General features: G+C 39.9%; 1 protein-coding gene across 3 annotated transcripts in view; it reads right to left on the bottom strand.

Annotated features, from left to right (window-relative positions):
* Nucleotides 1-18,029, bottom strand: part of LOC106882412 (protein zer-1 homolog) — a 106,116-nt gene that overhangs the window by 31,019 nt on the left and 57,068 nt on the right. For all 3 annotated transcript variants that reach the window (XM_089339112.1, XM_089339160.1, XM_052973916.2), the window contains exons 3-5: nucleotides 12,912-13,136; nucleotides 10,551-10,644; nucleotides 6,434-6,577 (exon numbers count right to left, since the gene is read on the bottom strand). In XM_089339112.1, coding sequence (XP_089195238.1) covers nucleotides 6,434-6,577; nucleotides 10,551-10,644; nucleotides 12,912-13,136 — 463 coding nt within the window. The remainder of the gene's footprint in view (nucleotides 1-6,433; nucleotides 6,578-10,550; nucleotides 10,645-12,911; nucleotides 13,137-18,029) is intronic.

Genomic DNA, 18,029 nt, shown 5'->3' with positions numbered 1-18,029 from the left:
ACTGTCGTCATCATCATCAAACATATCTTTTCCTGCTTAATCTTTGGAACTTGTAACCAAAAGAGCTGTTATCTTTGCACCAACTTACTTTTCAATCAATATCACATGTTCTTATAACCAGAATCTTCTCCTTTGCATGTGATATCTATTCCTATTCATACGCAGAGGAGTCGCACCCCCGCCCCCTCCATGCGTCTATATCCATTCAACACACAGAGTACATCCAAGAAATCAAAAGCATCTGATTTCTGCAGAGATTCCAGGTGTTGTTGGTTTTGTTGATGAACCTATTTGGTGTGCAGTAATCCCTCCACAATCATGGCTGTTATGTTTCAAAACCTCCCACAGAAATAAATAAAATCTTAAAAAAATATAAATACTTATTGGCTGCAGAAACCCAGATAAGCTGAGGAGTTTGTGATATAAATTTCCATATAGGGATAGGCGCAGGAGTGGCTGTGTGGTAAGTAGCGTGTTTACCAACCACATGGTTCTGGGTTCAGTCCCACTGCGTGGCATCTTGGGCAAGTGTCTTCTACTATAGCCTCGGGCCGACCAAAGCCTTGTGAGTGGATTTGGTAGGCGGAAACTGAAAAGAAGCCCATCATATATATGTATATATATGTGTGTGTGTGTGTGTGTGTGTGTGTGTGTGTGTTTGTCCCCCAACATCGCTTGACAACCGATGGTTGTGTGTTTACGTCCCCGTAACTTAGCGGTTCAGCAAAAGAGACTGATAGAATAAGTACTAGGCTTCCAAAGAATAAGTCCTGGGGTCGATTTGCTCGACTAAAGATGGTGCTCCAGCATGGCCACAGTCAAAAGACTGAAACAAGTAAAAGAGTAAAAGAGAGATATATTAGCCAGAAAAAATCTGTGATGTACTAAATGCATGAGAGGTGAACCATGATATGGTTCACCTCTCACGCCATACTTTGGCTCAGTCATTCCAACCATCTTCAATGAAGACTCAGAAGAGCACCAAGAAAAGTGCCGAGTCAGATTTAGATCCATTTACAAACTAAGTTCAAATTATCCAGGAGTTTTGTATCACTTCAAGGTTTCTAGAAAACATAGAATTAAATAATTAAACAGTTTAATTGAATACAACAAGATTGATAATATATCCTGCTATCATGAGCTCCTTCATTACCAATGTTCTTGTTAATCAAGATAATATTATTTACTTTAATCAAAAAGTCCTGTAAATTATAAAGTGCAGGTGTGGTTGTGTGGTATGAAGCTTGCTTCCCAACTACATGGTTCCAGGTTCAGTCCCACTGCCTAGCACCTTTAGCAAGTGTCTTCTACTATAGCCTCTGGCCAAGGAAAACCTTGTGAGTGGATTTAGTAGGCAGAAACTGAAAGAAGCCCATCATATATATATATATGGAGTTTCTGCCTCACTAACAGGAATTACACCACAGTTATTTTGTGATCTTTGCTACCTTGGTTTCTATTAACCCATTTATTCTATCCGAATTATTATTTGTTAGGATAAAATAAATATATAATTAAATATATATATATATATATATATATATATATATATATATATATATATATATATATATACATGAAAATATAAATATTATTAACATAACAATATTATTATCCAGCAGAAATAGAGAACCATATAGGTAGAATAATAAATATATAAAGCAGTCGTACATGAAGTATGATCACTGCCCGTAAATATTCAGTGGAACTACATATCATTAAAAGCTTACCTGCTGCTATTTCTAGCAATGACCATACTTCTTCTACCACAGCTTTATATATTTATAAACACACACACATGTGTGTGTCTTTGTGTCAGTGTTTGTTGCCCATTACCATTTGACAACCGGTGTTGGTATGTTTATGTCCTCACAGCTTAGCAATTACACAAAGGACAGAATAAGTAGCAGACTTTAAAAAAATAAATCCTTGGGTTGATTTGGTTGACTCAAAATCATTCGCAGTAATGCCCCAGCATGGCCATAATCCAGATTCGGTTTCACTTCTTGCATGTGGCCTGCTTCTTTTAGGGGCTGATTTCTGCTGATCTTTCATAAATATTTTAATACAAAGCAGGTTACTTACAATTTGACCACTAATCCTCATTTCTTCTCTAAATCTATTGCTAATCCTTAATCCTTATTTCAAGAAGGATAGTACAAGGTTAGATCAAGCTACAGGCTACAAATAATCTCCACTTATATTGAGTTTCGTGAGTCAATTTATGAGTATGGATATACAGAAGTCAAGATTCTCTTTCATCGTCTTCGAGTCAATAGATTAAGGGACAGACATGCAGTGAAGGCAGCGAAGAGAGTTTCAAATTATTAGAATAAGGGCAACATGGCCCTTATCCTCCTCATTGTCTAATGTCTGCCTTCCAAGCTAGCATGGATGGGACGATTTCATGGGAACTGGTTAGGCTGAAACCTGCACCAGACTTCTGTGATTGTTTTGTCAGGATTTTCACAGATGGATGTCCTTTCCTAACACCAACCACCCAGCAGAGTGGACTTAGTGCTTTTGACATGGCACAAGCACAGGCAAGGTCAGTTCTGGCAAGTTTTTTTACAGCTGGATGCCCTTCCAAACACCAACCACTTTGCAGTGTGGACTGGGTGCGTTTAAGTGGCACCTGCACTGACAGGATCACTTTTGTGCTCTGCATCCATATTTAGATTTTAATTATTCACATCATTTGGTAGAATTGGTAGAACACTGGTATAAAATAACATGGTTACCTCCCTTTATGATCTGGACAAACTGACATGATTACCTCCCTTCCTCTTAGGTAAAACTGGTACAAGATTAGTGAAAAGCACAAAGTTGGCTGCTACTACACTAAACTGACTTTACCCATTGCCTTCCCATAAAAATCTCAATAAAAATCTGTTGTAGTTGATACAATACTGAAGGTCACATAATTGACTAAACACTTCAGGTGGTATTCTAGCAGGGTTACAGTCCAAAGAATAAAACTTCTCAAAGATTTCCCAGTAAATAAAATGTAATCTTGTGCAGAATCTTCTCTTTTTGTGGTAAAACTGTTAATGGTAAAAAGGAAATCTTTTACTCATCTCCTTTCGTTATTCATTCCACATTTTAATCGTCCCATCATTGCTAGGGTGAATATCTAATGCTTTACAAGGTATTAGTGTATCTCAGGTAACATAGTTGTGGTCTTGTCTCGATAGATAACAGAGCAATGCCATTAGTAGGATGGTGAGATGGGGTTCTATGCGAAGAGAAGTAAAGGTAAGTTAGGAGGAATGCACAGGGAGAAGGAAGTAATACTTGAGAAGTTAGCAATTAGTGATGGGGAAAACAAGAGGTGAGAATGAAAGATAACAGAATTATGGAAAATGTAGAAAAAATTATGGAAAATGTAGAAAAATGACAGAATGAAAAATTAAAAATCTAAAGATGATGAGAAGTTGAGGTAATGAGAAAGGTTTTCATAGATTACATGAACAGTGAAGAGGCCATTGGAAAGCCTCGTTTGAAAATCCCAGAAAGTCTTGTGTTTTCAAATTGTTCAAAAGTTTGAAAGGTCTAACGATTTTTTGAGCGATAGATAGATAGAAGTCACACCCTCAGATACTACCTCACCCACAACAACGTACAGAACACATGTTGTCTGAACCAATGCCCCATCAAAGCCAAACAGCTAACGTGATAATATGAAATGACTAGTACTCGTGGGGGAAAATATAATGGATTGACTAAACAACAACTTCACGTCAGAGCGAAAGAACATCTTCACAAGGCCACAATCCCCAACTCCTTATTCCAACACTGCGATGGGCAGTTCTCCACCCGGATACTGGCCGGGAGAGCGAATGTAGTCAACCTACAAATAAAGGAGGCACAATTCATCAGGAACAGGGTACCCAGCCTCAACTGCCAGAATGAACTTGGTGGCTGGAATTTCATTTACTGCCTTCAGAACCTCTAACCAATGCCAGCAGTAATAGCAATCATGGAATGTCTGATGAAGGGTTATAGATCCAAAAGTGCTCACTTAACCCATTAACCCAAGAACTAGCAACAAGGATATACACAGACCACACACCACCATTAGGTTCCGTCTATGTATTTGTCTCTCTACCTATCTATCCATCTGTCTCTCTGTCTGCTTGTCTATCCATCCATCCATCTATCCTTCTATTTGTCAATCTCTCAAAAAAACTGTTAAACCTTTTGAACTTTTGAACAACTGAAAAATTGAAAAAAGAAAAAAAGAGACGTTCTGGGATTTTCAAATGAGGATTTCCAAGGGCCTCCTCACTGTTCACTGTTTGTGTAATCTATTAAAATCTATTAAAAACCTTTCACAGTACCTCAGCTGATCATCTTTTCATTTTCTCATTTAAAAAATTTTTTCATCAGCTCATTTTTCTTCATTTTTCAATTCTGTCATCTTTTATTCTTAATTCTCAGTCCCCCCCCCCCTCGCTAATTGCTAACTCCTCAAGTAACACCTCCTTCTACCTGTTCATTCCTCATAACTTAGCTCAACTTCTCTTAGCACAGCATCCCCCACCACCACCACCATCCTAGTAACTGCATTACCTGTAAGTGTAAGATCTTTAGAATTGAATAAGCTGACTAGCGTTGGCTCCAGCCAATCAGACACAAATGTTGATAGAGTTCCAGCCAATCAGACACTAACATTGGCTCCATTACAGCCAATCAGACACAGACAAAATATTGCTTAGATATTTTAGTAAAAGAAACTTATTTAGTTGTTGAGTGAGTGTTGTGGGGTGGGGTTTAGTTGTTCTTCGCTTTTAGACATCAACACAATATCTGACACCACTGTTTTAAAAGAAGGCAGAGACCATTGTTTTAACTGCAATATTTTAGATAACTGCAATACAAAAGAATTTTTATTAATATTTTAGGGTCTGCTTTTTTTTATTGTATTATTAACAAGGATGTCCAGAGTAGGATGCTTCTACACAGAGTAGACCATCATCAACATCATCATCATCATTTAGCATCCGTTTTCCATTCTGGCATGGTTTGACATGAACTGGTAAGCTGGAGAGATGCACCAGGCTCCAGTCTGTTTTGGTTTAGTTTCTACAGTTGGGTCCCCTTCCTAATGTCAACCACTCTACAGAGTGTACTGGGTGCCTTTTGCATGTTACCAGCACAGGTGCCCTTTTCGTGTCACTGGCACAGGTGCCTTTTACATGTCACTAGCACAGTGCAGGTGACCCGCCTTTTACGGGTCACCTGCACTGGGTCTACCTCTACCACAAGTTTCCTCCACAGTTAGAGATTGGCACTTCTTTACACTGGTGTCCTCATCTCTATGCTTCATATGACCATACCAATGCATTCGTCTCTCTTACCCACCATATCTGATGCCTCTTGTGTCCAACTTCTCTCTCGGGATGCTTACACTCAGTCATAAATGCACACTGACATTGCACATCAAGCAAAGTATACTAGCTTCATTTCTTTCAAGCCTCAGTATGTTCTCTGCATACACAGCCTATATTTCACTGCTACGTAGTACAGTTGTTTGCAAACAAACAGACATATGTGGAGATATATATACATATGTGTGTGTGTGACTAGTGATCAAGACTTTTGGTGATATGCTGTGCTTGAGAAGTCCCGTCAAGCCAAGTGAAATTATAGTCGTGGCTGATGCTGGTGTCACGTAACTGGCACCCATATCGGTGGCACGTGAAGAGTACCTTTCAAGCTATGGGCCTCACGGAGGCAAAGTGGCTGAGCTCTTTTCGAGTGTTGGGTCTCACAGAGGCAAGGACTGAGACCTTTGGCATTATGTCATGCTTGAGAAGAAGACCCATCGAATCAAGCAAAATCACAGTCATGAGACATACCCTAGGAAGGGCATCCATCCATAGAAACCTTGCCAGATCAGACTTGAGTCTGGTGCAGCCTTCCAGCTTGGCAGCCCTGGTCAAACCATCCCACCCATGCCAGCATGGACAGTGGACGTTAAATGATGATGATGATGATGATGATGATGATGATGATGATGGTTTCTCACTAATAATCTCTCATTTGTCAAGTGGTGGTGATATTTAATGTAGACTAGTCAGACTGAAATTATATGCCCCAGCAACAGAAAGCTAGATTATAGATGCAACAAGATTGAACTTACAAACAATACTGCCAGTAGCCCAGCACTGAAATGAGTTCAAATTCTAATTTTATCTCAAACAGTCAATTTAGAATAAAATATATGACAAAGAATGTATTACAACGCAAGAGATTCAGCAACAGTACTTTGTAATAAAGACAAATTGCCAACACAACATAAATTACAGCAACATTCGTCCTAAACCAGGACTGCCATGTTATGTTGGCAAAGAATCTTTACTACAAAGAATGTGTAATTTAAAACCCAAAACAAAAAAAAACATGAGAACAAAAGGAACTGTTTACTTACGTCAAGTGCATCGGCTTGATTACGCACAACAGATCTCCGAAATAGATTATAAAGACTGTTTAAAGCCACAATAATATGAGAGCTTCTGTCTTGATAGGTTTGCAGAGAGAGTAAGATCTGCTCTTCATTGGCATCACCTGTGATCTAAAGGAAATAACAGCAATATAGCATTTGAAATGAGAAAAAAAAAAAAAAAGAAAAAAAAGAATCCCAGATAAACAGGGTTTCAATAAGTAAACCACAAACATGGGTTTCAGGTTCAGTCTGAGATCAACCAAAAGCTTGTGAGTGGATTTGGTAGACGGCAAGCAAAAGAAGTCTGGTTTGGCACTGAGGGACAGTTGTAAAGGAGTACCACTGTTATACAAGCAGTGTCCCTTTGTTTCCAATCTCCCTTGAACACATGCCTGGCAATGAGGGAAACATAACCTTGTGAGGGAATAGGTGTGGGTTGGAAGGAGGAGGAGGAGGGGGGAGGAGGAAGAAGAAGAAGAAGAAGAAGAAGAAGAAGAAGAAGAAGAAGAAGAAGAAGAAGAAGAAGAAGAAGAAGAAGAAGAAGAAGTGGGGGCAGGAGGTGGCAGTAGTAAGTGGACAGTATCTACTGAGGGTAGACAGCAGAAAATACAGTGCTATCGTTAATCAGAAAACAATTTGAGAAAATAATTAAAATTTAGAGTTTAAAATGTGATTTATTTCAAATCAATTTAAATTAAAACAAGACAAAAAAAAAACATAACAAGCATAAAGATTACGACCGAGCTGAGCTTCAATGCATGGCACACAAGCGGTAGAGTTTGTCTGTCAACCTTGGGGGAGGGGGATTTTAGGGGACCCCACTCAATGACAAACATTCAGGTCTCCAGTTTGATAACTTCCTCTTTTCCTCCTTAAATTGTGGTGAGCATTGCTTTTAGAGAAAAAAACCCCCACATCAGATATATAACCCTTTAGCATTTAAAGCAACCATGTCTGGTCCAAACATTCCATCCTACTTTATGGCCAGATCTGGCATCTCACATCTACCCTACAAGTTTAGTTACCTCATCAGAATCTGAAAGCTACAAGCATGATTAATACAAAACAAAGGGAATGAATAAGCATCAGTTTTGCCAGAATGTGAATGCTAAAGGGTTAAGCGTGTCTTGGTTACTGATTGTTAAATGAAACTCTTTGAGAACAAAGTTGGATATTTCACCTTTTAGAGGAGAGCATTGAGTGTTGATGGTGGTGTTGCTGTTGATGTTGCTGTTGATGTTGATGTTGATGGTGGTGTTGATGTTGATGTTGATGGTTGATGGTGTTGTTGGTGGTTGATGGTGTTGTTGGTGGTGTTGATGGTGTTGATGTTGATGTTGATGGTGTTGTTGATGTTGATGTTGATGTTGCTGTTGATGGTTGATGGTGTTGTTGGTGGTGTTGCTGTTGATGTTGATGTTGATGTTGATGTTGATGTTGATGTTGATGTTGATGGTTGATGGTGTTGTTGGTGGTGTTGCTGTTGCTGTTGATGTTGATGTTGATGGTGTTGATGGTGGTGTTGCTGTTGCTGTTGATGTTGATGTTGATGTTGATGTTGATGTTGATGTTGATGTTGATGTTGATGGTGGTGTTGCTGTTGAGCCTTAGATATGATACAGCAGGTCTATGGTCAAAAGTGTTCCAGCATCCACCATCACATCGCTTACCAATGAAGGAAATTTGGCTGCTCTTTCTAGCAGGTCAAGAGACCAGTTTAGAACCTTCTTCATTGGTTCATCTCAATAAATATTGTTTGTAAATATGTTTAATAGAGACATTGTTTTCTCACGGAGACAAAATATCAGGTCATTAAGAAGGAAATGTCTGGTTTTCTTATGCATCAAGTTTGACAGTCGTTAACTCTAATGTTTATCCTGACAATTCTTTGTTCTACAACATTGAAGAGTTACATCATCACTTTTTGAAATGCAGTTCATGGTGCCTGATTATATTGTGAGTTTTCTCTTGTAAATCAATTTGTGTGAACCCATGGATAGATCAAAAATTCATGTTGTTTATGAATATGAGTTCTGTCATGGAACCAATTTATCCCAGACAGCTCGAAACATCAATGAGGTGTTTGGTGAAGAAGTGGCAAATGAGTGCACTGTATGTTGATGGTTTGAGGAGTTCCGGTCTGGTGACTTTACTCCTGAAAATCTTCCCCAAGGTAGAGCTGAGACCAAGGTGGATAATGAGCTTAGAAACTGTAGTGGAAGTGGATACATCTCAATGTAAAATGTGATCTCAACATACATCATCAGTTGATGTCTACTTTCCAGGTTCCATTCGTCAGTTTTGGCATGGTTTCTACTGCTGGAATGCCCTTCCTAATGCCAACCACTTTACACAGTGTTCTGGCTGCTTTTTAAGTGGCACCAGCAGGGTTACCAAGTAGGTTGCAAGACAAAGACCCCTCAGCTAAGAGAGGGAGGGGAATCAAGAGAGGGGTTCGGGTAGAGGGACAGACACAGCATGGCCAGTATACACTAATATAAATTGTGATAAATAGATATCACCCACAGCCAATATTGAAGAAAAGAAAATCTTGCAAGTCTGACCTGGCAGCTTATAGCTTGCTTTTGCTAATTGTTTGTAGGTGTCAATATAGTTGTAAGCAGACGTATCCCCTTTCATTGCCGTCCCACTCTTAAGCCGGTGGAGCATCAGGGATGTGACAGCTGGACAGAGGGAGAGCTACACCAGAAGTTGGCTGGTAGACATGTTCAACTGAAGAGACTAGAGCGTTGTGAAATGAAGTGCCTTGCTCAAGGAGAGACAAGATGCTAGCTGGTTCATGATTTCATTCCACAAGGTTACACACAACAATCTATCATGGTGATAAATTGATATCACACAGCACATAGCCACAACACTATACACACTGATATATACAACTAAAATATATTCCAATGCTGGCAGCGAACTAGACAGTCTTTGCCTGCTGAAATAGCAACCAACTCTACCTCAAATCACACCATATCGCTAGAAATAGCAACGAAATCTCCCACATATAATCCCTACTTTCAGATAAGAGCAGCTAGGTTTCCTTTCTATTATATACTACTGTATAGAAATAACAATAAATTTCTCCAACATCACACTTTTCTGTCTAAAAACAGTAGCTAAATTTCCCTCAAATCTAACTCTCTTACCTGCTTGAAATAACAACCAAATCTCTTCTGAATCATCTCCTGTTACCTAGAAAATGCAGAGCAACTCTAACACCAAACACTCTTCTGGCTTAGAAAGGATGGACATATTGAATAATCTAGTGCTGAGCACACTGTTTATGGTTACCAATGGGGTGGTTATGGTGGGAATTTCATTTATCATAAATCTACTGGATCAGGATGGAGTAGGAGCTGAATAATAACAATTAACAAACTTATTAACCATAGATAAAATATTAGTAATTATTAGATTAAAAGTAGATGGCATCATTAAGTTATTTATTCTTTAAACAATTCTATCTTGTTTCATCAACCATTGTATTATCTATTTTAGAGATTTATTCTGAACAATTTCATTAGATATGTTGAGGCTGTGATTCACTGATGAGGTCTTAATAATATTAAAACATGCCCATAATTGTCTTCCTTATTTGCAGAAAACAAAAATGCAAACATTATTAGTCATCAATTAACACTTTATTTCTGGTGAATATTTTGATATTCCATCTCAGGTGGCAGGCTGGCAGAATCATTAGCAGACCAGGTAATTAATGCTTAATGACATTTCATTAATTTTTACATTCTGAGTTCAAATTCCATTGAGTCTGAATTTGCCTTTCATCCTTTCAGGATTGATAAAATAAATACCAGCTGTGCACTGGAGTTAGTCTAATCAACTTATCCCCTCTTCCCAAAGTTGCTGGCATTGTGCCAAAATTTGAAACCAATATCTGAATATTCCACACATAAAATATGTCGACGCTAACTTTACTTTTTTTTATTTTGATAAGGATAGTTCCTCTGAATTATTGATTCTCTTATAAATCAAGCATTTTACAATTGTCTACAATGTTATAATTTCAACAATAAATGCCATGCAAACATTTACAAAAATGATAAATGATAAATACAGTGAATTGACTTACTAGTTTTGCAGGTATGCTTTCTCGTTCACAAGCATCGTTAGCACAGTTTAAAAGTCCAAGAAAATCAAGAGTTTTCCCATGTAAACCAGGAATGCTACAAAGAAAACCAAGAAAGCACTATAATTAATAACTTACACACACACACACACACACACACACACATGCTGGTGCCAGGTAAAAATCACTGGTGATGGCGCCCCATAAAAAGCACCCAGTACATTCTGCAAAGAGGTTTGCATTGGGAAGGGCATCCAACCATAGGCACCATGTCAAAACAGATGACTGGAGCCTGACGCAGCAGCTCTCCAGCTTTGCCATCACCTGTCAAACCGTTCAACCCATGCCAGCATAGAAAATAGACGTTAAGTGAAATAAGAAATGGCACAAACGCATCCATTTGCTACAAATCAATGTTTGTGTTGAGGCCACAGGTTGAAGAAATTCCAGGCAGGGAAACAAAACCCAGAATTGAGATGCTTCAAAGTAAAGTTACCAAAGATTAAAGTTTTTAAGGAAAGCAGAATGTTGCCATCATCAGAGAAGTGAGTGTGCCATATGGGGGAGGGAGTAGCTAGAAATTGCATGTGGTGTATCCAGTGTTAACTGTAGTTGTAGAAGGAATGCGATGAGATTGCAAACTGGCAAACAGAGGTGGGAAGGGTAGAGGTTGAGCACAAGAGTAAGCATCTGTAAGATTACTCAGGCGATAGTCTTTCAAATGCCAAGAAAGTTTCCTTAAAGTTGTTGCTGCTGCCGAGGCACCCTTACCACCCGGTTGTGCTTGTTGCTTGAGTTGCCCTGACTCGTTCTCTCCAGTCTGTTTCATCTGCCACTGCATGTAAGAGGTCTTCTCGGCTGCACTCGGAGTCCTCACGCAATTGCTTCATGTAGGTTTGATGTGGTCTACCTGCATTTGAGTACCCATGCTTCGGTTCCTAGAGAGGAGTGTCACTGATGATCTTGTTACATAGGTAGTTAGTCGTGGAGGTGAGTGTACCTCCATAAATGCATTGTAACCATTAACAATGGCACAGATATACAGTCTTGCTTGAGGACACTACATGCGGCTGAGTATTGACCTCACAACCTCACAATTGTGAGTCCAGTATGCTAACCACTATACCATGCTTGATTTCACATTGCTCCACTCCACTCAGCTGGTAAAAATGAGTTGTACTCATATTTCAAACAGACAGCCACATCACATTCTACATCACACTGAATCTCCTTAAGATCTACATTAACAGTACACGTGTCTGTGAAATACTCAGCCACTTGCATGTTAATTTCACAAACAGCTTGTTCTGTTGTTCCCATCACCTAGATCATATGGTCATCATGACCAATGAAGTGCAAGCCTTTAAAATATTAGTGTTATCATCTGAAATGCAATTATCTCCATCTCGTTACTTCTTATATAATACCTGCATGTCATTATTTGTTATATAATACAACAGCAGCACAAAAATAAATTAAGGGTTTTGTTTGTTTTGTTTAACCCTTTTGTTACCAAAATTTCTTTTGAGATGCTCTTTGTTTCTTTCAATTAATTTTAACAAAGAATTTAGTAAAATAACTTAGTTTTATCGTTAAGCTAGTGTTAGGAACACAAATTGTAACTAAGGTTTGGTGGAAGATTTTAGTTCAGAACTTTTGAAAACAAGACGTTTGTACTACAGAGCCAGAGGTGGTTTCAGCCAGGTTGGTATCAAAAGGGTTAAGAATTGTTTCTCTATTATATATTTTAACCCTTTTGTTACTATATTTCTGTTGAGATGCTCACAATCATAAGGTGGTGAGTTCAATTCCTGGCAGACACTTTATTTCTTGTCACTCCAGTCCACTCACCTGGCAAAAATGAGTTGCACCTGTATTTCAAAGGGCCAGCCTTGTCACACTCTGTGTCACACTGAATCTCCCTGAGAACTATATCAAGAGTACTTGTGTCTGTGGAGTGCTCAGCCACTTCTGTATTATTTCCACGAGCAGGCTGTTCCGTTGATCGGATCAACTGGAACCCTTGTCGTCGTAACCAATAGAATGCCATTTTTTTCCTTTCTTGTTTATAGCTGGTCTCTATTTTGTGGTCAGATAATGGAAAAGATAAGAGTAGGATGTGTCAGTTATTGTCCAAGTTGATGGAACCTGTAGAAGAGGGAGACTAAGGAAAGTCAAGGAAGAACTGGAAAAAGATGGATGTGAAGGGATTCAACATCATTGAAATAAAAAAAGATCACAACAAATTCCAAAACGCTGCTGCTATCTCTCTCTCTCTCTCTCTCGCTCTCTCTCTCTCTCTCTCTTTCTTTTTCTCTCTCTCTCTCTCTCACACACACACAGATATATTATTCAGGTACTTACCTGCAGTTTGTTTCTTCTGATTCTTCTTCTTTTAATTTCGTATTTGGTCTTCTGACCCCGAGTCGGTGTGATTCTGGTGTCACTGCTTTCTCTCCAGCAAGGTTTGTACCAGAAATATCCAAGGACACAAGATCAGGAAGACCGAGAATTATCCTGCTGAGAATTTTTTCAGGGTCTTGGTAATTTGTCTTTGATCTTTGGTCTAACATACCTAAATCAAGATGCCTGCAGCACAAAAAACAAAATAAGATATTGTAAATATTTCATTTAACAGCTATATTGTCTTGTTATATTTTTAATTAAAAACTATAATATCTAATTAGGAAGTTAATAATATGGAGTTAACCTTCATATTTCATCAATAAAATTTTTTTAAAAAGCCAACAAAAAGATCAAGAAAATATTTTAACTTTCAACAAAAAATTGTTTTATGAGAGAAATGAAGGCAGTATACTCTGCTGGGTGTGCGGCATCAGTGTGCTTGTATAGCAAAGTGCAAATGTGTTGAGAGAAAGGTTGGGTATAAGAGGAATCGAATGTATTGGGTTGTCCGGAAAGTTCATGCCGATCTTTAAAGGAAAGAAAAAGGTCAAACCAAATATGAACCATTTTGTTGCACAATGTGTCTCCATCTTTCCTGTAACATGAAAATACCCTCTTCCCAGAATTGAGGTGGTTTCATGGCAAAGAATTCATCAAGGTATCTTTTTACGTCATCCAAGGAATTGAAATTTTTACCATTAAGACTATTCTGCAGAAACTTGAATAAGTGGAAATCCGAAGGAGCAATATCTGGTGAATATGGAGGGTGGGGTAACACATCCCAGCCGAGCTGCAGCAATTTTTGTCTGGTTCCCAAAGAAACGTGTGGACTTGCATTATCATGTTGGAAAACAACACCCTTCCTGTTGGCAAGTTCTGGACATTTCTCTTGAATTGCTGCTTTTAACTCATCCAGTTGTGTGCAGTATTTCTCAGAATTAATTGTCTGGTTACTTGGGAGAAGCTCATAGTACAGAATTCCTTTCCAATCCCACCAGTCACAAAGCAAGACTTTTTAGGGTGAAAACCCGCTTTTGGGGTGGCTAAGGGTGGCTCATGTTGCTTACTCCAGGATCGCATTCTCTGAACATTTCAGTAGATAATCCACTTCTCATCACCTGTCACAATTTACTTTAAAAAAGGTGCGTTTTCATTCTGTTTATAAAGCGAATCACAGATGGAAATGCTATCCAAAAGGTTCTTCTCCCTCAACTCATGTGGTACTCAAACATCATAGCGATTTGTGTACCCAAGCTTTTCCAGGTGCTCATGAACGATGGATTTTGATAGGTTGAGGCTTTCTGCCAATTCTCGGGTTGTGCAATGTGGGTTATTCTCAATTAATGACTTGATTTGGTCATCATCTGTAGTGGTTGGTCTGCCTGATCTCTCATTTTTAAGAAGGCTGCAATCTCCAGCTCGGAACCTTGCGAACCACTTCCGTACAGTTCTTTCGCATAAAGAAACATCACCGTAAACTGCGCATATTTCTTTGGTTGCTTGTGAGGCATTTTTCTCTTTATGGAAAAAGAAAACCATCAAGTGCCGAAAATGAACTTTCTTATCTTCCATTTTAAAGGGTTACAGAATTAACACAGGTTATAAGAACATAAACCTTCTTCCACGAAAAGATAGCTTAAACTGTGCTCTAAATGGAGGTGTAGTCAAATCCTATTTTATGGACTCAACCATGTTCTAAAATAAGTCGAAAGATAAGCTACTATAAATTGGCACGAACTTTCCGGACAACCCAATAGCATGCAAGAGAGAAGACTATATTGGTTTGGACATGTGATGTGTATGAATGAGGACAGATGTATAAAGAAGTGCTGATCACTGAAAGTGGATGGTGTCCGTGGAAGGAGACTCAGGAAGATGCGAGATGAAGTGTCAAGAACCGATCTCTGGATGTTGGGTCTCATGGAGGAAATGACAATGGACCGAGATGTCTAGCAATATGAAGTTCTTGAGAAGACCCATCCATTTCAGTGGAGCTGAGTTTTAGAAGTACTGTGTGTCCCACCCACACATAACAAGAAAACTTTTCACCCCCCCCCCCCACCCCAACAAACCAAACTACATCTCTTCTCTTCCTCACATCTTCTCCGTCATGCACTCTACCCACCTCTCACTCCCCAACCCTATCCTCGGAGCCCTGCCTCACTGCTATCTAGCAGCCCTCCACACCCTTTGTATACCGGGGTTTTCACTGCTCCCTACATTCCCCACCCCCACTCCCTACTCACTTTTCTTTAGCAATGTCCTGCCATTTATAACCCCTGTACCTCAAGGGCAATACCCTGCCACTTGCCACCATCTGAATCTCTCTCTCTGCTTTTACTTGACCATCCCATTTTCTGATCCCTGTCCCTTGTGAGTATGCCCAGCATTTTGCCACCATCTCTATCCTGATGTCTCCCACTCTCTCTCTCTCCGGCTGGCTCAGTAACCTTGTACCTCCTCTACAACAAAACACCTGCTTCTCTCTCTCTGTCTCGCTATAACCTTTCAACATCTGACACAAGATCCCCTCTGCCAATGCCCCCTCCCCACTCAAAAGATCTGTCTTGCAAGTTACTTGGTGACCCTGTCAGTGCAGGTGCCACTTAAAAAGCATCCAGTCCACACTGTGAAGTGGTTGGCATTTGGAAGGGCATCCAGCTATTAAGATCCTGCCAAAACAGACACAGAAGTCTGGTGCAGGCTTCTGCCTGGCCTGGCCTGGCCTGGTCAAACCGTCCAACCCAGGCCAGCATGGAAGGTGGACGTTAAACGATGATGATGATGATGAATGACATGCATTAAAGGGAACTTTATTTTAATTAACATTCTCAGGATCAATTCAACTGTGCCTCACCTTGGGCAGGTGTCTTCTACTAGTCCCAGCCTGACCAAAGATTTGCGAGTGGACTTACTAGATGGAAACTGAAAGAAGCCCATCATGATGCATGTGTGTGTGTGTGTGTGTGTGTATATATATATATATATATATATATCAGTGCCCCTGGACTGGCTCATGTGCGGGTGACACATGAAATCTTTCGAGCGAGATCGTTGCCGGTGCCCCTGGGCCGGCTTGCGGGTGACACATGATGTTTTTCGAGCGAGGTCATTGCCGGTGCCCCCGGGCTGGCTCGTGTGCGGGCGACGCATGGGGTCTTTCGAGCGGGATCGTTGCCAATGCCCCTGGACTGGCTCTTGTGCGGGTGACACATTAGGCTTTTTTTTTTTTTTTCGAGCGGGATCGTTTGCCAGTGCCCCTGGACTGGCTCATGTGCGGGCGACACATGATATCTTTCGTGCGAGATCGTTGCCAGTGCCCATGGACTGGCTCTTGTGCGAGTGACACATGAGGTTTTTCGAGCGAGATCGTTGCCGGTGCCTCTGGACTGGCTCTTGTGCGGGTGGCACATAAAAGACACCATTTCAAGCGTGGCCGTTTTCGTGCGGGTGACACGTAAAAGCACCCACTACACTCTCTGAGTGGTTGGCGTTAGGAAGGGCATCCAGCTGTAGAAACTCTGCCAAATTAGATTGGAGCCTGGTGTTGCCATCCGGTTTCACCAGTCCTCAGTCAAATCGTCCAACCCATGCTAGCATGGAAGGCGGACGTTAAACGATGATGATGATGATGATGATGATATATATAGTCATCATCATTTTAACGCCCACATTTCAATGCTCACCTGGGTTGGGAGGTATTTGTCAAGGCAGGTGTTTTGTAGCTTGATGCCCTTTCTGTCGCCAAGCCTCGCCTTTTTTCAAGGTCATACTTCCCCCTATCCAGAATGTTTCCATGGAAATGTAAGACACCACTTGTGTGACAGTAACGCTCATTTACAAGAGAAAAAGAGAAGTAAGAAGGTGTGCAGATAGTATCTTAACAGCTGTTTCAAAGAATAGATGCACAAATGAACAATGGCTATCCATATAGTAGGTACCAATTCCATCATTGGGACAGCTACTGTTCATTTGTAGGAAAATGCACCATATGCCCACCTATTCTTCGAAACAGCTGTTAAGCAACTATCTGCACACCTTCTTACTTCCCTTTTTTCTTTGTGATTTATTCTCTTGTAACAACTCAACCCTTATTTTTTAAAATATGTCACAATCTAACCTGATACAACTTTATCTGTCTGTTTACAAGTTTGTTCTATTATACTTGTACCTGTTTAAGTGATAAATCACCAACGGCCAATCATTGTTAGGCAGCTAACAACTCTATTTAGTTGCAGTTCATGTTTGAACCCTAACTGCATCATGTATTTCATTACCTGAATTCCATTTGATATATATCAGCATCATCATCATCGTTTAATGTCTGTTTTCTATGCTGGCATGGGTTGAACTACTGATGCACACATACATATACATACACATGCATATTATACATACATGTGTGTGTGTGTGTGTGTAGGCGCAAGTATGGGAAGAAGCTTGCTTCTCAACCCCATGATTTGGAGTTCAATTCCACTGCATGGCATGTCAGGTACAAAGCTTTGTGAGTGGATTTGGTATACAGAAACTGAACGCAGTCCACTGTATATATATATTTGTGTGTGTGCACAATACTGTCTCCTTGCCTTCATTTCACATGATAGCTGTAAATGAGTGCCACTGTCATGGCAGCAGGAGCCTTTTTTTTCAATCTTACACAAAAATGTGTCTGGCCTTGGGGTGGGGGGAATATTACCTTGCCTAGGAGCAAATGAGAGTTGGTGACAGGAAGGGCATCTGACCATAAAAAAGTCTGAGGTGGAACATGTCATCAAGAAGATGAGAAAACATAAAACTCCAAGGTCAGATACAATAACATGTGAAATGTTAGAAGCGCCAGAAGATTATGGCAGTAAAAAATTCACAGACCTTTTCAATGACATCTAGGAGTCTGGATACTTCCTTCATGACTTCAAAACACTCTGCTAAAAAATCCTAAGTCCAATGAGTGCTCTGACTTCAAGGAAGAATAAAAATCAAAATGCAGAAGTCAGTGAGCAGCAATTTGGATTTAGAGCTGAGATAGAAAAGAATACGCAAGAAGAGGGAGAATCTATTTGTTTGCTTGAAAGATCA

This window comes from Octopus bimaculoides, chromosome 1 (genome assembly GCF_046866305.1).
Source record: "Octopus bimaculoides isolate indiv1 chromosome 1, ASM4686630v1, whole genome shotgun sequence".
NCBI classification, from domain to species: Eukaryota; Metazoa; Mollusca; class Cephalopoda; order Octopoda; family Octopodidae; genus Octopus; species Octopus bimaculoides.
This window is presented reverse-complemented; position numbering and strand designations above follow the sequence as displayed.